Below are 24,866 nucleotides of genomic sequence, written 5' to 3' on the forward strand. Positions count from 1 at the left end.
AGGGGGTAAAAAATTATACAGTCGGGGGTAAATAATTAAAATACCTGATAATTAAAAAATAATTATTTCTTTTTTCAGATTGTATCATGCCTAAGAAACGTAATACAAATTAATTTTATAATTTTTTATTTAAAAAAAAAATGATTTTTTAAATTTTTTGTGATATAAATGTATAATATTATGTAATATGGTTTCCGTTATGCTAGATTTACAGTAGACGTGCTTACAGTTATATCTCATAGGATTGGCGAATCCCTCGATGGAGGCTTCTTCTCTAGGGCAATTGCTCTTGACATATCAAAGGCCTTTGATAAGGTATGGCATAAAGGTCTACTTCACAAGATCTCCAGTCATGGTATAGCTGGAAATGTCTTCTCAACTATTAAATCATTTCTCTCTGATAGGTTCTTAAGAATAGGTGTTGGTGGGCAGAAATCAGAGGCTCTCAGTATTAATGCTGGAGTCCCTCGTGGGTCCATCCTGGGTCTAACTCTCTTCCTAATCTACATCAATGATGTTCCAGACCACATCCTTAGATCATTCATAGAAATTTATGCTGACGACACTACCATCTATGGAAGCACTTTGAAGACCGTAAATGACCAAGTTCTCTCTGACTCTCTCTCCTCTGATCTTGAGCACGTTGTACAATGGGGAAAGACGTGGCTGGTTACTTTTAATGAATCTAAAACCAAGCTTCTATCTTTACATCATCAATGCTCTGCTGCCCAGCTGCCATCAATCGAAATAAATGGCTCTTGTCTTGGGGAGGCTTCATGTTTTGACAAGCTTCTGGGCTTGACCTTTACTCCCAATCTGAAATGGAACACGTATATCAAATCAATTACCAAAGTCGCTGGAAAAATGGTGGGATCCTTCTACCGCTCCAGTAGATATCTCACTCCTGATGCCATTCTCTACCTATATAAAATCCAGATTCGACCAACGATGAAGTACTGTTGCCATATGTGGGCAGGAGCTGCTAGAAGCAGCTTATCCTGCTTTGACAAAGTTCAAAATAGACTTCGTAGCTTAGTGGGGGATGCCCTTTTCTCTTCCCTGCAACCCCTTTCCCACAGAAGAGATGTAGCGAGCCTGTCCCTGCTTTATCGTTATTTCCATGGCAGGTGCTCATCTGAACTTTGATCTCTGGTCCCCCCTCGCCAGACTTTCACGAAAAATACTCGTCTTGCCAGAACCACTATCAACAATTACCCACACTCTTTATCCGTGCCTACACCTAAACGTAGATTCCATGAACAGGGCTTCTTTCTTAGAACTGCTCGCCTGTGGAACTCTATTCCGTTTGCCTGCTTTCCAGCTGACTACAATCTGATTGTCTTCAAGTCCAACGTGAACAAGTTCTTATTGAATCGTCCCCCTAAGTAATCCAAGTTACAAAATTCCCACTAATGTTTACTACGCTAAAATCACAATGACTAATATATACCTATTAACCCTTACCCTCGAGTGGCTTCTGGGCCTTGATAAGGGGTGAGCCCATGTAAAAAAACAAAAACAAAAAACAATTATACAAAATCTAAAAGCTTAAACAATAAAAAGGTTTATTTTGACCTTCTTGTTTTTCTGTGTTTTTATGATGGCTATGAATACATTACATATGAAAGATATCGCTGTGGAATTTTCCAGACCTTGCTAGTTTTTATTAATATTTTTTTAGTGTTCACACATTTTCGCTCGCAATTTGAATGAACGAAGGTTCAGAATTGAATCACCGGAATCAGCATTTTTCCACTTACTTCTCTCAGACGAGATTTCCAGATTTCGCGGTGTTCTTCACTTCCGGCAACAGGAACCGTACCATTATAAGAGGCTGAAAAACCACATAAGAAAAATCAAAGCATTAGAACCCGCTAAATAACCAGTGATACATTTAGGTAGAGGCAGAAATTACTAAACAAGTTATTCCAAGTTATTCTAAGCTGATTGCTTGGTTGTTCTGTTATAAGGTATAGCAACCATTTTGAAGATTATTTAATTCATGAACCATTTTTCAAACAAGTTAAGTACTTTAGGTTCTTAATATCATCACGGCTTGGCTCGGTCGTAAAATATGTTTAAATATATTTTAATTCATGCAGATTTCGTATTTATTATTACACAGCCAAATCTCTATTAAATATTATATATATATACTACCAAATGTGTCCGTCATTGCTCGGTATTAAGCGTAACGTTAAATTTCTTTTTAAAAAATGAAGTAAAAAAAAAAAGTGATAAAAAAACTGAGACATGTGCCTGCGACTATTGTTTTTTTTTTTCTAAACAGTTCACTTCTTGTAATTCTTATAAGTAAAAAAAAATACTCGAGCTGTGATCGGAACCAAAACCTTGAGACAGTGAATCAAGTCCTATAACAAGTAGACAAAGACACGTACATTAAAAGGTGTTTTCAAACTGCTTACTCTTAACATAAGTAATCCGTAATGTGAACTATTCACGTACGCGCATTCCTGAAAGTAAGCAAACATCAAAATCCGATCACTCCTATGTATTAATATTTAAATTCTTATCCTTTAGCAGCCCTTTTATCCGGATAGAAACAGATTAAAAAGTTTTCCATGCGTTTGATTATCCTATATACCAAATTTCAAGTTTGTAGACAAAAAATTCGCTGAGTATATAGGTTGAGAAGTGTCTTCACATATACACATTTTTACTTTATATATATATATATATATATATATATATATATATATATATATATATATATATATATATATATATATAATTTCAAACGCTTAAAATAACTTAGGTGCCATCAGCAAGAATCGAAACAAAAACTTTTAGCGCTCCAGACATGTTCCCTACTGTTTGAACTATCAACATATAGACAAGAAACATTTAAAATTAAATGACTTCATGGGAATCAAGTTATCCCTAGACAAGCGGACGCACAAACACAAACGAATGACCTTAAGGCAAACACGCTTATCGCCGTTAACTCTGGCAATATCATTCCTGGCCACAAGGGGGCGATACAACCAGCTTCACTTTTGGTTTGTATCATTCACTCTTTTTCTTCGTTGGACATTAAAGAGTGCAGATGTGACGGTAAACTTTCTCTGGTCTGGCGAACGCCAGTTCGCCCCTGACTTCACTATCGACCTCTCATCAAAGACTATAAACACAAGTAATGTTGCTTATAATCTCTCATTGAACTCTTATTATCATTTATTTTGTATTTGTTGTAAATAAATTTACTTTGGTTTTTATTATATATTGGCATACTTCGTGTCTTCATTACTTGGCGTAGGAGGCCAAACGGCAAACAACTTCAGTCTCATACTTAAAAATCGAGGATGAGATCGCCAATCACAATAATAGGCGACACCATCTTCTACAACTTACAGCAAACGTAATAAAAATATGTCGGCAAGTTGAAAGGAACATTTTGTATTTCAACTTGCCGATATATCCGTATACGTTATTCATCCCTCCAAACAAAAATTTTACTCGTTATAAACTATCCTTGGTGTATGATCACTATTTTTTGTTGTTGTTGTTAATTTCAGTGTTATGTGACCATAATTAATCGGTTAAATATTTTCACACAGACACACACACATACATACATCTACTGTTTTATTTATATAGATGTACATTTATATACGTACCACTGCGTGCAGGTTTATGGGCATAGCTTCGGGCAGATTCTACTTAATTTATAGATGTACTAGCATGGATGCACGGCGTTGCCCGGGTATTTGGAGGTGTATGTTGAGCAAAACCAAAAAACAAAAAAAGATCAATTTTTTAAAACTTTGACCCCTATTATGACCCCTAAAAATTTATTGTTTTGGGCTCATATCAAGTTATTAAGTTAGATCCATATCCAAGGAGCCTATATCTAAAATTTCAAGTGTTTAGACCCAAAATTGTCGGAGGAGTTTGATAGAGTTCTCAAATGCCAAATCGTTGAACGTTGACCCCTTAACAACCAAATTTCTGACCAAAAACCGATCACATCGATTTTCCAAAATCTCAGTACCATGTATATCAAATTTTGAGTCTGTAGACTAAAAATTGACAGAGTTATTGCGTAGGGAAATGTACACAGATAGACACACAGACACTTTCACTTGTATAGATATATAGATAGATAGATAGACTAATAGATTAAACAAAAATATATACGTATACATAAATATATATGGAAGCAATTTTTTGTTTACTGTAAAGATTTTACGCAAATATTATGCAAGTATAAATCATGTATGATATCTGCATGAATATAATTACACATAATAGTTAACTCTAGATGATCATCCCATAAGAAAACCGAAAAAACTAATAGGGAATTAATTAAAATGAATGTCTAAAAGAATATGCAAATTAGCTAGATCTTTTGCTAGGGAATGCATTTTCACAACCCATATATAAGAAAATTGTATTTTGTTTTTAAATAAATAGAAAAGAGGTTTTTTAATATGAATATCAATACACAAAAAAGAAAAACGAATTTATAGAAGTATATACTAGCATGGGTGCCCGGCGTTGCCAGAGTGTTTGGAGGTGTATGCTGAGCAAAAAAACAAAAACAAACAAAAAAAAAAGCCGTCAATTTTTTAAAACTTTGATTCCTATTATGACCCCTTAAAATTTATTGTTTTGGGCTCAAATCAAGTTATTAAGTTAGATCCATGTCCAAGGAACCTATATCTAAAATTTCAAGTGTTTAGACCCAAAATTGTCGGAGGAGTTTGGTAGAGTTCTCAAAGGTCAAATCGTTGAACGTTGACCCCTTAACAAACACATTTCTGGCCGAAAATGAATGACATCGATTTTCCCAAATCTCAGTACCCTGTATATGAAATTTCGAGTCTGTAGACTAAAAATTGACAGAGTTATTGCGTAGGGAAATGTACACAGACACAGACAGACAGACAGACGCGTTCACTTCATATACATATATATATATATATATATATATATATATATATATATATATATATATATATATATATATTTAGATAGATAGATAGATAGATAGATAGATAGATAGATAGATAGATAGATAGATTTTTATTATGGACCAACATAAGAAAAACTAAATGCAGAATACAGGTTATTTGACTAAAACATTTAATAATTCTTAGCCTTTTGTTTTCATGGATCGCTAATTCTATGCACCCATTAAAACAAATATGCATACAAAAGATGTCGTGTCTATATTTCTTAAAAAAAATTAAATTTAATTTAAATGAAAGATTTAAAAAGATAAAATCGATAGTTATATTTATGTGTACATGTCTAATTATAATGGTTGGTGTTATTTTAAAACTGCGTTTCTTTTAAATAATACTAGGTGGCGCCCGGCTTTGCCCGGGCATAAAATACGCTTAAATAAGATATTTTAATTCGTCCAGAGTTCATATATATTATTATAGTCGTGATTTCAAAAGTAACAAAAAAGGTATTTAGGTGTCATTAGCTAGCATCCAAAACGAAACTGTAGCATTCAAAGCTGGTGACGTTACCACTGTGCCAACATGACACGGATATAAACTGATTAAAAATGAAAAATTAAAAATAAACTAAGATACATATACAAAATGTTTATCAATTTTTTCATTTTTTTTTTTTTTTTTTACCCATTTTTGACCCCTTAAAAAACAATTTTAACCGAGAAAAGACACATAAATCCAATCATTTGAGGCCCTAGCGCCGCTCTGCGACTTTTAGTTTCGGAGGAGATAGAGTTTGAAAATATGAAGACAGACAAAAAGACCGACAGACAGACATATAGCCGTTTATATATTAGATTCTGTGTTTTGGTTACAAACATACGGACACAAAATCTTTTTATAATAAGATTCTTAGGTAATTCTGTATTTATGAACACGTGATTTCAACGAAGTTACTCGAGCGTGCCGCGCGAATGGCGGGAAGAACCAGAAACGGTCGACAAATAATTTTCTGGGTATTAAGACATTTTTTTTTCGAATGTATTACTTTATGAATTTAAGTGGTCGTCGCCATTATTAATATGGAGTGGGAGTTGTGTAACAATTTGTGTGTTTTTTTTTTCGGTTATTCCCATCATCTGCCGGGCACACCCGAGTAACTTCGAGGCAATCATGGATTCATAAATGCAGAAGCACCAATTCTTATTGCGTATTTTTTGATAATGCCAACAATGAAATATGATAAAACTGCTTACGGTCGGTATATGGACACTGCCATGGGGCCATCGAGAATAGTGTAATTGCTGGCGTTATAAAGCTGAAACTGCTGCCTTGCATTATGGGAAGTCTGAAAAAAAATGGAACGGTTATTTGTCATGAGTCGGCACGGAGTTGCTAACATCTTCCTTCTGGACTTTTGTGGTAGGTTATTTGTGTGGACCCAAGGTTGGGACCACGGAAGGAAAACACGGAGCACGGATTAGGTGTAAGAAAGATATATTAACCAAAAAGGTTACAAAGACAGGATAAAGAGTAAGCGGAGCTTACTATCCGGTGGTGTTTATTATGGGTAGTTGTATGTGCTGCGTACTACCAGTACTCCTGCTTATTCTACGGTATTAGCATACTGCTTCCTGAGATGGTTATCTTAACCATGATGCGGGTAAGTTTCGGTTTAACAAAAGTTATGAAAGTCATCAAGTAATTGGGGATAGGTTTTAAAAATCCATGAAATTGAGGTAGTGCGTATTTTTTTGTAAATGTAATTTTTTCGTTATATTTTTTCACTATCAAATTGAATCAAAATATAAAGTTAATAAAGTTAAAATCCGCTATTTCTACAGGAGAAAGCATCGTCGAATGAAAATGTAATAGATTATGTTTGAAACCAAGTTCGATACTAGAAACAGTTTTCAATAAATTCAAACGATACCAATCCAAAATTTCGATCCATTCACACCTTCAGGTGCAATATTTAGAAAATTATGTCAAACTCAACGGACCAATAAGGAATTCAGCATTGAAGATTCCTCTTAAGAAGATTGGATGTTACATCGGCTGAAGCGTTTCTTAAAATAAAAACCAAGGCGAAAATAATAATCCGAATAATGCAAATGATACAAACATATATGAAATCATTTTTGGAAACCAAATTCGATGCTGCATTTCCTTTTCAGTAAATAAAAACATTATGAATAAAATATTTCGGCCAACTCAGGCCTTCATCACGAGTTATAGACTTTGTTTTTTCTTTTCTTCATTGTCTAGCGATAACGACACATGCTGAAGATAAAATGGAGACGGTTGCCAGTGTCTTAAATTTATGTAGCAAGAATGCTGGTGACGTGTATGTAAAACTAGTTTAACACCAGAAACTACTGTTGAATTAAACTATTTAAAAAAATTATTTTCAAAACATTTCCTTTTCAATAAATCAAAGCAAAATAAATCTAATATTTCGATCAACTCCTGCCTTCATCAATGAGTTATAGACGTTATTTTCTTTTGTTTCTTCTTCAATGTCTTAAATCTGTGTAGTGTGAACGTCATCTATTATAAATCCAGTAGTTTTACATTGGAGAGTATCATACGATGAAAATCTAAGAAATCATTTTTTAAAACCAAATCCGGTGCTAAAATATTATTTCAATAAATGAAAACAATATAAATAAATATTTCGGCCAACTCAGGCCTTCATCATTGAGTTATGGTTATTTTCTCTTTTCTCCTTTTCTTTTCATTCATCATTACATCACAGCCTTGAGCTCCTGGGATGCATAGGCCACCAACAACAGCTCAGCGACGTACACAGTTCTGGGCGATTCGCCTCAGCTCCCCCCAAGAGTAACCAGTCTTCTTAGCATCCGCCTCCAGATCTCTTCTCCGGGTGTTCTTTAGTCGGCCTCTTTTTCTCTTCCCCTGAGGGTTTTAGGTCATGGCCTGGCGTGTGATGTGTATTGGTTGTTTCCTCAGAGTGTGCTCGATCCATCGTCATCTTTTTTTTTTTTTTACATGCGGGTCACCACTTATCAAGGCCCGAAGGCCACTCAGGGATAAGGGTTATTGCGTGTACAGTAATCAATGAGATAGTATTGTAGTAATCATTAGTATTGGAGGTTTTGATAGAGTGTCTTACTTAAAGGAGCGGTTTGTCAGGAGTTTGTTTATGTTGGACTTGAAGACGTCCAAGTTGTAGTCAGGTGGGAAACAGGCAAGCGGTAGAGAGTTCCACTGGCGTGCAGTTCTAAGAAAGAAGCTTTGCTCATGGAATCTACGTTTGGATTTAGGCACAGATAAAGAGTGTGGAAAATTATTGACAGTAGTTTCAGCCAGACGGGTGTTTCTTGTGAAAGATTGGCGAGGGGGGACGAAGGATTGGAGCTCAGACGAGCACCTGCCATGGAAATAACGATAAAACAAAGACAGGCTCGCAACGTCTCTCCTGTGGGAGAGAGGTTGCAGGGAAGAGAAAAGGGCATCCCCCACTAAACCATGAAGTCTATTTTGTACTCTGTCAAGGCAGGATAGACTGTTTTTAGCAGCTCCTGCCCAGATGTGGCAGCAGTACTCCATCCTTGGACGTACATAGCTTTTATATAGATAGAGAATTGCCTCAGTCTTGTCTTCTGTTGTTACTTGGTTGGTTCACCCTCAGAAATCCTGCACCGACCAGATCGCCACGCTACGCATTATAGTTGAGCAGTCCACGGAGTGGAATTCTTTGTTGCATGTCAACTTTGTGGACTTCCTCAAGGCTTTCGACAGTATACACCATGACACCCTGTGGCAACTCCTCCGACACTATGGGATCCCAGAAAAATTGCTGAGAAGTGTCAAGGAGTCGTATGAGAGAATCGCTTGTCAGGTCGTACATGGAGGACAGTTGATACGTCGTTTCAACATAAGGACCGGCGTACTCACCGTTCTTGTGTCTCTTCTCCATTGACTGGGTGATGAGGCGGACCACGGATGGACAGAGAGATGCCATCCATACTGCTTTTCATTACAGAGCTATAATGACGTTGTTAATGTCAGTAGTTTTACGTCAGAAAAGCAAAGTAAATGAAGATATAAGGAATAAAACAAATTGATTAATATAATAAAGTAATTAAATTTAAATATGCAAATTAAAATTTCTAATATGAGGTGAGTGTGAGGAACAAAGTATTTCTGATGTTCACCCATGTTGGGTGTAGGTTAGAGGAATACATTAATGTAGGTTCTAGTAGATTAAAGTAGATTAGGTACGGATGAGGGAACTAGTGGTGAGACTAAGGAATTAACTAAACCTAAAAATTTGTTTGTCCCCTTCCACAGAATTCGGTCCGATATCTATATAAATAAGCAATTTATGTGTTTAGATGGTTTTCTTGAAAGAAACCCTCTCCTAAGCTTGGAACCTTTTTGCTCATTTTCTACAAGAAAAATATATGTGAAAAAAAAGAACAAAAAAAAAAAAACAATAGGAAAATAAAATTAAAAGAATAAATCGTAAAAAACAAGAATATTATCGGTTGCGTTCAGTTCAACAAACGTCTTCAGAAAAAAAAATTAAAATTTAAAATTTAATAAAATAACGGTAAAAAGATAGGAAAACCGAACAACAGGATGTTCTGGACATTTGCGTAAAAATTTGAAAAGCAAAAAGAATTAAGCCGCGTATTCGATAAAGGTGTAAGAATAAAAAAAAAGGTGGATAGAAAAAAAAAAAAATGGAACATGGATTAAATACAGTAAAAAAAAATAAGCTCGTCTGAGCTCCAATCTCTGGTCCCCCCTCGCCAATGTTTCACGAAAAACATCCATCTAGCTGAAACCACTGTCAATAATTTTCCCCCATTCTTTATCTGTGCCTAAATCAAAACGAAGATTCCATGAACAAAACTTCTTTCTTAGAATTGCACGCCTGTGGAACTCTCTTCTGTTTGCCTGTTTCCCACATGACTACAACTTGGATGTCTTCAAGTCCAACATAAACAAATTCCTGATAAACTGCCCCCTTAAGTAAGACACTTTATCAAATCTCCATTACTAACGATTACTACGATATTATCCCATTGATTACTGTACACGCAATAACCCTTATCCCCGAGTGGCTTCCGAGCCTTTATAAGTGGTGACTTCCATGTAAAAAAAAAAATAAGTAAATAAATAAATAATTCTTTAACCTAGACAGAAATTTTTTATGCAGTGGCGAGATATATTGCATTGTTTTTTTCCAGATGTTTGCTGAAGGAATAACATCAGAGTTCAAGGTTTAAGTTAGATGGTGACGAGAGAAGGATTAAAGCACTTTTGATGCATTTAAGGCGTGAGAGAGGGAATTTACTTTTGAGGAAGTCAAAAATATATTAATGTGTTCGAATTCCTGCTTATGTTCGTAAACCCAGGAATTTATCTTCCTGACCCTTTTGCCGGCAAAAATATTTACACCGTACTGGTGCTACTTTGTTGCTTTTTTTTTTTTTTTTTTACAAAGTTTGATATCAAGGAAACATATCTACTCCGTCTGCCTTTTTTCTTAATATATGAATATTCACAGATAGCTATGATTTTTCAATTTCTATGTGCTCCGGTGTTAGGATAAACGAAATTTTGGACTGCACAGGACCCTACAGGCTGCACAAAAACAGATGTGTACCAATTTTTAAGGCGTTTTATCACAGAGGAACAACTTATCTTGCCTTTGGTAGCATTTCAGACCACAGTTACATTATAAAATATGTGGATATATTTTGTTTTTGTGATCCTGTTTGTGCTCAATCGTTCAATGATTTAGCCTTCCTTGCCAATGATAAAATAAGAATGTACAGAAACTCTTTTAGCTTACCGAATTCCAAAAATGGTTTGGATAAGAGTGCAAATTCCAGAAACAAAGAAACTGGTTTCGATGAGTTCGCTTATTCCAAGGGTGTCACCCTTCATACAGAAAGCAGACGATGCCATTAACAAGGGAGCCATAAGGTTTGAGCCAAACGCTGTCAAATAATGCTGAGAAAAAAAAAATGGTGAAAATCATTAACTGTTATAAATATTGGTATATACAACCAAGAATAGATAAATATTAAATGAATTAAATGTTAAGTAAAAAAATAAACTTATTAATTAAGGTACACAAAAAAGTAAACAACCTGTTACAATGAAACGATGTTAATTAATCAACAAACAAAAATTAAATAAACTTGTTAATTAATAAAGAAGTTGTCTAATTAGCCAAAGAAAAATGTTTCTCTTGTTTAAGAGAGGGAGAGAGAGAGAGAGAGAGAGAGAGGGAGGGGGAGGGAGAGGGAGAGAGAGAGAAATAAAAATAAAAGATAAATATTTTATCTAGTATTAGTCTATGCTCATTTATATTTACAGATAAGAATAGTGTTGAAATATCTCATTAAAATGGCATCTAACAACATTGAAACATGCCACGAATGAAAGGAACATCAGAATTATCAGAATTTCTGCGCAGATGGGTCAATATGAAGGTAGTCTTAGTGAACGCAAAATAGCAAGAAATCTTTCAATACCAATTTCTACTGTTAATAGAATGATTATACAATTCACGAGAGAGGACAAAGAGTGCACAAAACCTCATCCAGGTCGCCCCAGGCCTCTGAAAGTTCTTTGAATCTTGTAAAAAGAAATGTTGAAGAGGATCCTCAGTGCAAAACCTTTGGCATTACAACACAAGCTGTTGCCAATCCGAGACAGCTGTTAGGTATCTTCACAAGCTGGGCTACTATGGTTGAAATACAAGAAGGAAATATTTTCTTCGTCATGCCAATATCAGGTGCAGAAAATATTGGGCCTGTGAAATGGTGGAAAGACCTATGATTTTTCAACCAATGTCATTTTTCTCTGATGAGCCACAATTTGCATTATTTCTCGACAGTGGAAGGATATGGGTATGGTGGTTCCCTCAGCAAAAGTTTGACTTAAAAAGACTGCAGCTAACACTGAAACATGGGGGTTTCTCGGTTATGGTACGGGTGAAATTTGGAGTGATGGTCGCTCAGACCTGGTGAAGTGCAAAGGAAACATCAAGTCTGCTAAATATGTTTCAATATTACATGAACCACTTCTACCAATATTCTTAAGTTAACTCCCTATTTATAGAAGACATAACTATCCTAGGGCGACACAAAATGGGATTAATAAACTTCCATGGCTAATTCAGTCCTTGGATATCAATCCAATTGGAAACCTTTGGGGCATATTAGACCTGGACCTTAGCAAAACCAAAAAAAAAAAAAAAAAAAAAAAAAAAAAAAAAAAAAAAGAAAAAGGAAAAGAAAAAGGGAAAAGAAAAAGGAATCCATCTTCTAAGCCTGAATATTTAACACTATTGAGTCAGATATTGCAATAAATTCTTCAATATGATATTCATCAACTGATCAATGCCATAACTAGAAGCATCCTAGCATTAAAAACAGCAAAGGGAATGTCAACCAAGTATTAGTCATTAAATTTGTGACCATTTATTTTTGATTTTGTTATATAAATTATATGTTCATTGAAATAACTTATTTCTATGAGTATCTATTCTTTTCTGCCATTTCTATATATATTAGTGGCCTGGTAAGGCCGCAGGGGAGACAACCGAAGCAGCAAAACTGAAACTGGCCTGCAGGACACTATATATACAAATGTAGGCAAATTTGGGCATAGATTTTTTTACCAATTTTCATGAAATTTTAACCATAGAATAATATTATAATATCCAAAAGCCAGGATAATTTCATGTAGTTTCCTCCCATAGAACCAAAGATATGAACATTTAAATATTCAATTTGGCTACCAGTATAATTTTGGCAATTTATAAGTTCCAAATCTCAGCGATTATTGATTAAAATTTAATAAATGAAGGCTCGTTGGAAAGGTAACCACCTGAATTGTGTAGTGGGCTTTGTGACATTTGTCTTTAAGGTCGTATATTATTTTTGACACTTTTTATAGCCATAAAGTGTTTCAATCATAGTCATTTGTTTTCCTAGTTTTGCATATGAATTACAAAATATCCGATATTCCCAAAAGACCTCTGGCCTTGATGTGGGGGGGGGGGAATACAAAAACTTGCTGCTATGGCTTAAAATGATCTGAAATATCAGCAAGGGGAGACTTGATTCCAAATGTTTCTCATATTTTATATCTCCCATCTTTAGTTTTCATACATAAAGTAAATTTTAGTGCATAAGGATTATTTGATAGTGGAGATATTTTTAATCATACCCTATTTCCTAAAGAGGGGAGACATAACATATGAGAAATATTTGGCAACAAGTCTCTCATGCTGTTATTTCAGATCATTTGAAACCATAGCGAGGCAAGTTTCAGTCTCTCCTCCATCAAAGCCAGAGGTTTTGGAGAAATATATATATATATATATATATATATATATATATATATATATATATATATATATATATATATATATATATATATATATCTGTATTTATATATATCTGTGTGTGTGTGTGTGTGTGTGTGTGTGAATTATATTATAGAAAGTAGAAAGCCAAATAACGATGTCTTTGTTTTTTCTCTATAATATATCATATATTTATCTTAAGAAATAAACAATTTTCGACTCATAAAAAGTCTTTCTCATTTTTTCAACTTTTTTCATTGTAAATCATCTTTTCCCTCTTGTGGATAAAGATTTGTTGAAATGTTAATCACGGTTGGCTTTAAATCTTGTTTATTGTGCCATACGTGGCATTAAAAAAGTAATAGCACTTGAAAATATTTTTTTTAATTTTTTAAATTTTTTCATTCTTCAAGATAAATAATTTATTTTAGAGAAAAAAATAGATGTGGTTAGTTCGCTTTCTAATTTCTATAATATAATTAGAATATGAAACGATGTCCTTTGGAATAGAATAAAAAAACAATACGTAGCAAATATGTGTTTATTAACACTTCTATTAAAATAGTGTTCCTTGTATTTCAAGTATAGAACTGATCTAAATGGGATAAATTAATAATAACTAACAAATACTCAGAAAGTAATATTGTGCTACATAGTTCAATACAAATAATAAAATCACATTGTAAGAGACTATCTTTAATTTACTACATAAATTCAGCACTTTTTGACAGACAATCTTTTATTTTCTTGCCCTGTTTCTTTCGAATGTTCTCTTTTTCATGTAATGTCTTGCTGACTTTTTTCTTCGGTGAAGAATCGGTGCATGTCGAAAATACCACGAGTTTCTTTCTCACACCATTGCAACAATGATCATCTATTATTATAATGATAATCAAAAACGAAGCTACATCATATTCTTGTCCAGGGTTGCCTGGGTGGCCTTTTTAAGGTTAATTTTCCCGAATTTTGCCTTTTTGAAACATTTTGGCCGTCAAAATTGTATTTGGACTTTTTCAAAGCGTAACGTACGGACCAACTAAAGAGGGAAAAAGCAGAATATTATATGAATTAGTGTAATGCTAAATCACAAATTGGACAGTTCAACAAACATTTTTTTATCAAGATTGAAAAAAATACTAGCAGGGTTGGGAGTCCGGATTTGCCCGGGTGTAAAATACGCTTAAATATGATATTTTAATTTATCCAGAGATCGTATATATTATTATAAAGTCGTGATTTCAAAATTAAATAAAAAGTATTTGGTTGCCATCAGCTAGAATCGAAACTGTAGCATTCAAAGCTGGTGACGTTACCACTGTCCCAACATGACACACATATGTACTGATTAAATATTTTATTAAAAATAAACTAAGGTGAATGTACAAAATGTATAACGATTTATTAAATTTTTACTCATTTTGTACCCTTTAAAAACAATTTTAATCGGCTATGGACCCATAAAAGAACGGCCCGTAAAAAATCCAATAATTTGAGGCCCCTAGCGCCACTCTGCGACTTTTAGTTTCGGAGGAGATAGAGTTTGAAAATATGGAGACAGACAGAGAGACAGATGCACATATAGCCGTTAATATATTAGATGTCGATAATTTGTTTCATAGAATTTGTTGATAAAATTGTATTAATGTAGATTAGCAAATAAGTTTTTTGAATTTTTGTAAAGAAAACATATATAACAAATACTGATCTAACGGGTCACGGATGGATAAAAATCTGAACATTTGCTTCTGAGTAAATAGTCGAAGAATATTTTTCAAAATATTAAATAGCAGAAACGTATTCATTCGCCAAGAAAACTTCATTATATATTTCGTGATACTTGTAAACGGTTTTAGAACTTACCTGTAAACCAAGTAAGATGCACATATACCAGGGAGGAACATCGTCAATTTGATAAAGCAAACCAAGACCGCCACTCGGAGGGTGGGGGTTTATACCTCCATCTTCTATTGTTTCCTTTTCAAACTGCTCAATTTTAATGGTTTTAGTTTGATTCTGCAAAATAATAATAATAATAATAATAATAATAATAATAATAATAATAATAATAATAATAATAATAATAATAAATAAATAAATAAATAAGGGGAAAGGAAATAATCCTCGGAACATTTCGTTATATAAATCGAGGAAGAATTGATAAATGTCTATAAAACAATGGCTGCCAACGTAGCTATTATAGATTTCCAACTATTAAAACTATAAAGAAAAAAAAAAGACAAAAAAACAAGAAAACTATCTTTATGGTGCGCGTATTTGTCAGGTAACAGAAATGTTATATTCCAAAAATTACGTAAATTGATCAAGTAGTTATGTATTTATTAATTTAAAATTTTACGATATTTAGCGATTAGTTACTTTTGGCAGCCATTGTTGCTCTTTTATTTCTAGAGAGGTAAAAAAAAAAAAAAAGAAATAGATAATTTGAGTTGTCTGCCCGATAACATTTCGTTATATCAATCGAGGAAGATTTGTTGAGTTTCGGTAAAACAACGAAGCTATTATAGATTTTCAACCATTAAAACTTTATAGTTTTAATGGGTGAAGTTGCATATTAAGAATTTTACTTGATTAAAAAGAATAAAGAAAAAATATATGATGTAAACGTCACGGAACGAGATGTTATATTCCAAAAAATCGTATAAATTGATCATGTATTTTTTTTAATTAAAAATAAAATTTAATGATTTTTTGCGATTAATTCGTCTATCAGCCATTTGTGATCTCTTATTTCTGGAAAGGTTAAAAAGAAAAGAAATAGTTGATTTGAGTTATTCTCCCTTATGAGTTGAACGCATCCTTAACAAATATAGCGCCCAGCAGCTCTCCCATGCAGCTTGCTATAAAAATTTAATTTTCTGAAAAAAAAAAAAAAATACTTGATTAATTCACGTAATTTTTGGAATGACATCTTCGTATAGTGACGAATACGTAAATCATTAAAAAAAATTCTGTATTTTTTATGTAATTCTAAATAAGAACAGAAAAATTGAATCCCAAGTCGTTTGTTGAAAAATTCCTTTCAATTCAATTAAAAACTCTTCCAATTCAATTGGCCTGAACCCGCTGGACTACTTCGTTTGGTCAGACGTCGAGAACATCATCAACATGACCTCCCACAACACCAAAGCCAGTCTGATAACCGCCATCCGCCGAATATTCGTCGATCTCCCACTGGCGCTTGTAGAAAAGGCATGCTCCCAGTTCCGGATCCGTATCGACACGTTGATTGAGGCTGAAGGCGGCTACATTGAACAGATTTCAACTCTACTACATAGTCAAGTTATCTGAATTAATTTTTGCAATAAGTTTTAAAATAAAGCTGTACTTTTGTTTTCTCTATGGCGACAACTTTATCGTTCCAACCTATATATATATATATATATATATATATATATATATATATATATATATATATATATATATATATATATATATAGTAGCAAGTAATGAAGAACTGAATAGTATAAACTCTGAAACCTTAAAAGTAAGTGAAAAAAAAATGAACATACAGGATTAGATAGAGGGATATACATCACTGTGCCCACGTTTTACCCTAAAAGATCATAAACCAGAATTTAATAATAATCCTAGCATTAGACTGATTTCTCCATGTATTTCAGATTTGGGTAACATTAGCAAAAAAATACTAGACGAAATCCTACCTAAATTAAAAAAACAAAATTTATCATAATCTGTGGAAATCATCGGAAGAGGTAATTAAATGGTTCGGCACACTACCCCAAGGAAAAAATAGAAAATTCCTTATGTTTGATATAGATTCATATTACCCCTCTATTTCACCAAATCTCTTCGAGGAAGCACTATAACTAGCTAGAAAACTAACAATGATAACAAATTTAGAATTAGGCATTATAAGATTAGCAAGAAGAACTCTAATTAAATATGATAACAAACTATGGACCAGGAAGAACAGAAACCTCAACTTCGACGTCACAATGGGAGCCCCGGATAGTGCACAAGTAACCGACCTTGTAGACCTTTATATACTAAATGAACTATATAAAAAGATTCCAGGACTAAGAGGAGGACTATACCGGGATGATGCATTATTCTACATGAACTCAACAAATAGGTTATTTGAAAAAAACAAACAAAAATTAAACAATTCTTCCGTAAACTGAACCTAGATATAACAATAGACCCAAATCATAAATGTGTAAACTTCTTGGACATAACCCTGAATCTAGACAACAACTCCTATGGACCCTACCATAAACCCAACCAAACGCTATTCTACATAGATCACAAGTCCAAGCATCCGAATAGTATGAAAAAGGCATCTCCAAAATTATATCCAAAATATCACAAAATGAAGAATTTAATTTAATCCACCGTTCAGCCACCACATAAAAAATAACATCCCAAGGGAATTTTACCAAATTATAGACAAAGTTTCCCGCAAGATAGTGAACTAAGTAAGATAATTAACAAAAACACTGTTACGCTATCATTCTCAACGTCTACTAACTTAACAAATACCATGATTGGCTCAAATAACACAAAATTAAATTTTTTTTTGAAAAATAGAGATAGGACAGAAAATGAATCTAACAGCGTAAAAGAATGTAACTGTCGGGACCCTACTGAATGTCCAATGGAGAAAACTGTTTAACTTCAAACGTAGTATACAAATACGAAGTTATAACAAATAATGAATCTAAAGTATATTTGGGGAGCACCGGAACTTGCTTTAAGGGCAGATATTGTAATCACCTAGCATCGTTTAAAAATGAAACTGAGAAAGAAAATAACACCACAAATAACGAAAACAACAACAACGTGGATAAAAATGAAAACAACAATAGAAAGGATCATAACAATGGTGACAACTACAACTACTATAACGGAAATAGAAACAGAACCAATAGTAATAACGAAAACAACCGGAAAAAAAAAACAAAGAAAAACTCAACCACTTTAGCAGTATGGATTAAGGAATTCAAGAAAAATAAAACTGAATATAAATTAAGATGGTCAATAATTGATAAAGGGGAAAAATATAAACCTAGCAAATCGAAAAGATGCAACCTATGTATATTAGAATCATACCATATACTAATATCAAAAGAAAAATTATTAAACAAACGACTAGATGTAATTCACGGTTGTTTGCACAGAAACAGATATTTAATTCCACGCACTAGAGCAGATTAGGAAAAAAAACAAAAAAAACAAAACAAAACGAAACGTATAATATAAGGAAAGACAACAGATGCAAGGGAGGTAATCTTAGATATAAAAATGATTCCATGAGAGTGACCCTACTTTAAACAGAAGGATCGAGTAATAATACTAATTCAAACACCAAGCAAAACAGGAATATTAAAATAAACACGCATACATGTAGAAATAAAATTATATGATAATTGGAAAAACAAAAGAAAAATAAGGGGAAATTTAAAAAAAATAAATAATTAATAAATAAAAAATAAATAAAAAATAAAAATACGAAACTATGGGTTAAAACGGAAAACTATCTTCACATAAAACCAAAAGATGGAGGAAGTGAGGAGGCATGGCTTTGGAAATCTTTTTACCTGAATGCGATGTTCAGCATGTTAAAAATATACCTTTTGTTATAAAAACCTAATGGATAAACATCTGAAGAAGTTGGTGAGGACAGGATATTTTTATGGACACATAAATCGTAAAATTGCCTACCCATTAATGAAACAGCTGTAATGGAAAAAATCCAGGAAATAAATGAAGGTTATTAAAAACAAAACGCGAGTCTTTGAATTTTCAACAAAATTTTACACTATATATATATATATATATATATATATATATATATCACCGAAGTAAAGCAACGTTGAACCTGGTCAGTACTAAATGGGTAACAATTTGAGACTTCCAGGTGCTGTATATGTTCTCTGTTTATCTCGGCGTTGTTTCTAGTAGTCATGGACTTTTCCTTGCTACTGCATTCAAACAGTGCCGATTCAGGAGAGGTGCAGTTGGAGATTGCGCAACCCTTACCTCACAATTAGATGCGCAGCAGCCCCTACAGGATGTATCGTTTGCCTTTCAAGACTGAATGGAGGCATCGATATATATATATATATATATATATATATATATATATATATATATATATCGATGCCTGATCAATTCTTCAGAAAAATTGAATAAAATATAAATGGTCTAATCAAACGGAAGCTCTATGTTGTCTTTAACAACGTTTGTTTAAATGAAAGAATGCTACCTAAATACACACAATATATTTTTGGGTGTATTATTATTGTTATTATTATTATTATTATTATTATTATTCACTCACTAGGAGTTCCCACACAATTCGTCATCAGAGATTGCTCACTGACAAAGACCGCTGGTGTTCCCTGGAGTCTGGTTGACAACAATTCTTACCAGATTTCCAGTAATCACCACCACTTTCGACAAGTTTTGCAAATAAATTTGCGCCATCGCAACAGTCGTTTGCCATTGATTTCTCGTGACCATTGGAATTTGTGTGGCAATAAGTTTACCCAATGTCCCAGTCCACTCCACACGAATCCAGTGGAGGTCTGGTAAGTGCTTTCACTTCTCGGTCTTTCCCTCCTCCTTGACACTTCGATATTTCTGGGGGGGGGGGTGAGGCAGGAGAAGATTATGGGCAGGGAAAAAGTAAGAGAGATGGAAGGTGAGGAAGATGAGAGGGGGAGATATTATTATTATTATTATTATTATTATTATTGGCTCACATGGAGCTTTCACACAAGTCAACAAACGATCTGATTGGAAACCTGTGGTGTTCTCTGGAAGCTGAATGACAACAAGTCTCCCCAGATGTCCAGCTCTCTCCACCTCTTTGATAGCATTTGCAAATGAATTTGCATCATCGCAACAGCCGCTTACCATTGATTTCTTGCTGGTAGTGGGCATTGGTTTATACTGGAATTTTAGTAGCACTCAGCCTCCCCAAGGTCCCAGTTCTCTTTGCGCTTGTCCAGCCGAGGTCTAGTTAGCACTCGCTCCTCGGTCTTTCAGTCCTTCTTGACCCTTCTCGGCCCTTTGGTATCACTTTTTTATTGGGGGTAACAGTGGTGAAACAATGGGGGGAATGCATGATGGGGGGGTGTAAAACTTGTAGATATGCAGCTTCGGTGCTCTTCATTCCCTGTAATGCTTATTCGTTATATTGTCTTCTTGTATTATTCTCCGCATTCAAGGGTTTTCCTTAATATTTCAGTCGTTTGCATTATTGTTAGTCGTTGTACTTTTGCAGTTATTCCTCTGATTCCAATTTCTGACATTCTCTTTTGAAGTTTTTCGGAATTGTTCCTAGTGCTCCTACTATTATCGGTACTATTTTGATTTTCTTCATCATCCAAATCCCTTTTAACTCCCTGGCTAGCTCTGTGTATTTGCTTCGTTTCTCCTTTTCTTTCATATACTCACCCTGTAGTCAGCTGGGACAGCAAAGTCTACGATTTGACAGGATTTTTCTTTCTTGTCAATTATTATGACATGTGGTCTTGTTGCTTGGATGGGTTTGTCCATCTGTATGTCCATGTCGCATAGGATTTTGTGGTTCTCGTTTTCGAGTGCTGTTGCGGGTTTATGCTTGTGCCATTTGTATGTACGCTCAAAATGCAGTCGTTTACACAATTCCCAGTGTATCGTCCTCCCCACTTGGTCATGCCTGTATTTGTATTCCTTTTGGGCCAGTTTGCTGCATTCACTTACTATATGGTTTATAGTTTCGTCTCTTTGTCCACATAGTCTGCATTTACTGTTTTCTTGTGCTTTATCGATCCTTGCTTTGATATGGTTGGTTCTTATCGAGTTATTTTGTGCTGCAGTTATTAGAGATTCAGTTTCTCGGTTTATATGTCCTTTTCGCATCCATGTCCAGGTGTTTTCGTTATTCCCATCTTTTGTCATTCTTATGAATGTTCCGTGGAGCTGTTTCTCTTCCCATTTCTCTTTTCTCGTTTTGTCGTTTGTCTCTCTGTTTTCTGTTTTGTTGTTTTTTTTTGGTGTCTCTCGCTGCCACAATTATCCTTTCAGTGTTTTGCATTATGTATTTTCTAGTTCTTCTTCGTGTCCTTCACACAGTCTTCTATACAGATCAGTCCTCTCCCGCCATCTTTCCTTTTCACGTAGAGTCTCTCAATATCGTCCTTTGGGTGTAGTGCATTATACACGGTCATGAGTTTCCTGGTTTTCTGTTCGAGTTGTCTCAGTTATTCTTTTTCCCCCCCTATAAACGGTCCAGAGTATCTTGCCCATGTATTTATACCTTTTGTTAGGTTTCTGCCATATAATTTCGTTTCCAGGAGTTTCCTTGTTCTCCTGAGGTATTCCTTTCCAATTTTCTCTTTCATTTCTGTTGCTCTGATGGTGTCCGCTTCCAGAATTCCCAAGTATTTATAGTCGTCTTATTCTCATAGTGCTCTCATTTCTGTTTGGTTGGGTAGTTCCATGCCTTCTGTCGTCTCCAGTTTTCCCTTTCTTATAACTAGTTGTGCGCATTTTTCCATTCCAAATTCTATTCGGATATCTTGGCTGAAGATCCTGGTAGTGTTAATTAGTGTCTCTAGCTCCTTTTCGGTCCTTGCAAAAAGTTTCAGATCGTCCATGTACATCAGGTGGTTCATTTTTTCCTTTGTATTGAAGAACTTGTATCCGGCTTGGCACTTTCTCGGAATACTGTTCAAGGGCATCATGGCTATGATGAACAGTAGTGGTGATAGCGAGTCTCCTTAGAAGATGTATCTTTGTGTGTTAATTTCTGTTATGTGTTGTCCATCAGCTGTCAATTCCATGTTTTCTCCCTGTTTTCATTGCATTTTCTATTATGTTGGTGATCCTGCTTCCTATTTTATACATTTTTAGGCATACTATTATCCATGCTTGGGGGACCCTGTCGTACGCTTTTTTGTAGTCGATCCATGCCATGGCTAAATTCATTCTCCTCCTTTTACCTCCTCCAAGATCTTTTGATCTATATATAGCAGGTCATGTGTTCCTCTTTTTCCTTTTTGGCATCCTTTCTGCTCCTCCGGGATGAGTCCACGGTTATTCAGGCAGTGATAGATTTGTCCCCTCAGTTATGCTGTCAGTATCTTCTTCATAGTTGGTAAGCACGCGATTGGCCTATAGTTGCTAGGGACGGTTCCTTTCTCCGTGTCCTTCTGTAGCAGTGTGGTTCTACCTTTTGTTATCCAGTCTTGTACGCTTGCTTCCTGTAGCCATCTTCTCAGGTTTTGGGCTAGCCTTTCGTGTAAGGTTGTGAATTTTTTGAACCAGTGTGCATGTATCCCGTCGTGCCCTGGTGCTCTCCAGTTTGCCATTTTTCCTATGGTTTTCTTTAGGGTTTCCTTGCTGATTTTATTCACTGTTCCTTCTTCTATTTGTTGTAACTCTTCTTTCATATCTTTCAGCCACTCGGCATTTCTATTGAAATGTTGTCGCTCTTCCCATATTTTACTCCAGTTAAGTTTTGTTTCTGTCGGATTTGGTTGTTCTGTTTTTTGTTTTTCCTCTGTTCACATTTTGGTAGAATTGGCTTTCATTAGTTTCAAATGTTCTGTTTTGTTTGCATTGTTCAGATTTATATCTATATCGTCTCAATCTCGCTTCTTTTGCTTTTATTTTTTGGTCCAGTTCTTCATGTTTCTTATTTAGCCTCTCCCTGTCAGTTACATTTCCAATATTCCGTTTTCTCCACATTGCTTTCTTCCTGTTGATCATTTTGGTTTCTTTTTTATGTTTGTGTATTTGGGTTTTTAGTCTTATTTCCCATCCAGGTTTTGTCGGTCCACTTGTTTTTCTGATTTGAGTTTCATACTTGCCATTTTGGCGCCTACGTAAATCATGTTGTTTAAGTCTGTGATTGTATCTGTTGGGATATGTAGGAGGAGTTTGTTAACCTTCTCTGTTTCTGTTTTTAATTTGTTCTGTTCTTGGTTCCTTAACGATGGGAGCTTTGTTTTTTCTTCGTTCATCAGCTGTATTATTTTATTTATTTTATTTGCTTCATTCTCTGTTAATTGTTTCATTGTTCTCGGTTTCCACGTTTGTAGACTTCGTTCTTTGTTGGTCCTCGGCCTTTGGTGTTTTTACTTGTGGGGCTTCAACTTGTGGGGTTGCTCTACGTGCGGTTCCGTTGGGGGATGCTTCTTGTTCAGTTTCATCATTTATTTTTCGCTGAATTTCTGTTAGTTCTAGTTTAGAGAGCCAACCTTTCTTGAGCATCAGTCTTGCTTCGTCCGCAATTCTTTGTTCTGTCGTATGGTAATCACTGAATAGGTCCCATAGTTCTTTTATTCGTTTCCGATAACCTCCATATCTATATTTAGGATGGCTTCTATAATAGCATTCCATTACGAGTCTATTCTCTTTTGTTGTCCATTTCTTTCTTCATTTTTTTCCTTTTGATGGTTATCATGGATATGCTGTGTTTGTTCGGTATCATTTTGTTCCCTGAAATTAGAGGTTATACTTACCTGTTCAGCGTTCATATTATTTGAGTTTCTGAAACAGAATTTTAGGTATATATCGAAACAAAGACTGTTTTCTGAAATGAATTCGAAGTGACATTTAACTTTTGTTGTTGTTTAAAAAAAAAAAAAAAAAACAACATAAACTCACATTTCGTTGGTTTCTTTAAAAGAGTTTTCTGTCACGATTGTACTAATCCCTTCCCTATATGGACTCCAGTCTTGAGTTAAATGCCAGGTCGTTGGTCAGTAGAGGGTAAGGGTTAGGCGGAGGTTGGGGGGGGGGAGAAAACAGTCCTTTCTAGTACAAACATACGCACATGTATATATGTATACACATACCCACATACGCAACATTCTGCCTGTCTTTGCCAAAAAAGAATAAATAAGAGTTCCTCTTTTTTTCCGCCAAGTAACAAATTTCGCTAGTCGCCCGTGTAGTTATTTTTGCATTCATTTTTAGAGGATTTTCATTAAATTTGAATTGACAAACAGAATTATACGTTTATATCGAAACAAAGACTGCTTTCTTAAATGAAATCGAAGTAACATTTAACTTTTTTTTTGTTAAAAAAAAGAAGAACAGTACATGACAAATTATTTAACTTGCAAAAGTATAGAACAATTTATTACTTTTAGTAACGTTTTAAAAAGGGAATCTTCATTTGGAACTGGTTTGCGAATCTCATTACAAAAGAATACTTGGGAAAATGACTTAAACATTTTAAACGCTTTTTTTATGCTATGTCTAATATTTCCTTTTGTTATACTTTTTGTTAATATTCATGTTTCGTACAATATTACCTGATATTATAATAGGAAATATTCTCATAATCTTTTGGTACTCTACTTATATTCAATTTTTCTAACAAAAGTAATTTTCAGAAACGCGCGCGCAAAATGTTGTCGGATATTTAATTCCAGAGTTGGATTCGAATAATGGTAATATGGTTGCAATTTTTTCAGTCTACCCTACTGATCTATGAAAGATTTGATTAATATAACTATTTGATTATCAAGCTTATTTATTGCTGTGGTATTTAAAGATGTTATCTATCCATATTTACTAAAAGTATAAATAGATTAATA

At 34.4% G+C, this 24,866-nt stretch overlaps 1 protein-coding gene across 1 annotated transcript in view; it reads right to left on the reverse strand.

Moving 5' to 3' along the window:
- Positions 1 to 24,866, reverse strand: part of LOC145291197 (solute carrier family 23 member 1-like) — a 133,532-nt gene that overhangs the window by 79,604 nt on the left and 29,062 nt on the right. The window contains exons 2-5 of the mRNA XM_080136775.1: positions 15,148 to 15,300; positions 10,759 to 10,919; positions 6,185 to 6,276; positions 1,761 to 1,834 (exon numbers count right to left, since the gene is read on the reverse strand). Coding sequence (XP_079992901.1) covers positions 1,761 to 1,834; positions 6,185 to 6,276; positions 10,759 to 10,919; positions 15,148 to 15,300 — 480 coding nt within the window. The remainder of the gene's footprint in view (positions 1 to 1,760; positions 1,835 to 6,184; positions 6,277 to 10,758; positions 10,920 to 15,147; positions 15,301 to 24,866) is intronic.

The sequence above is a fragment of the Euprymna scolopes genome, chromosome 12, assembly GCF_053919585.1.
Source record: "Euprymna scolopes isolate OS-2025 chromosome 12, ASM5391958v1, whole genome shotgun sequence".
NCBI classification, from domain to species: Eukaryota; Metazoa; Mollusca; class Cephalopoda; order Sepiida; family Sepiolidae; genus Euprymna; species Euprymna scolopes.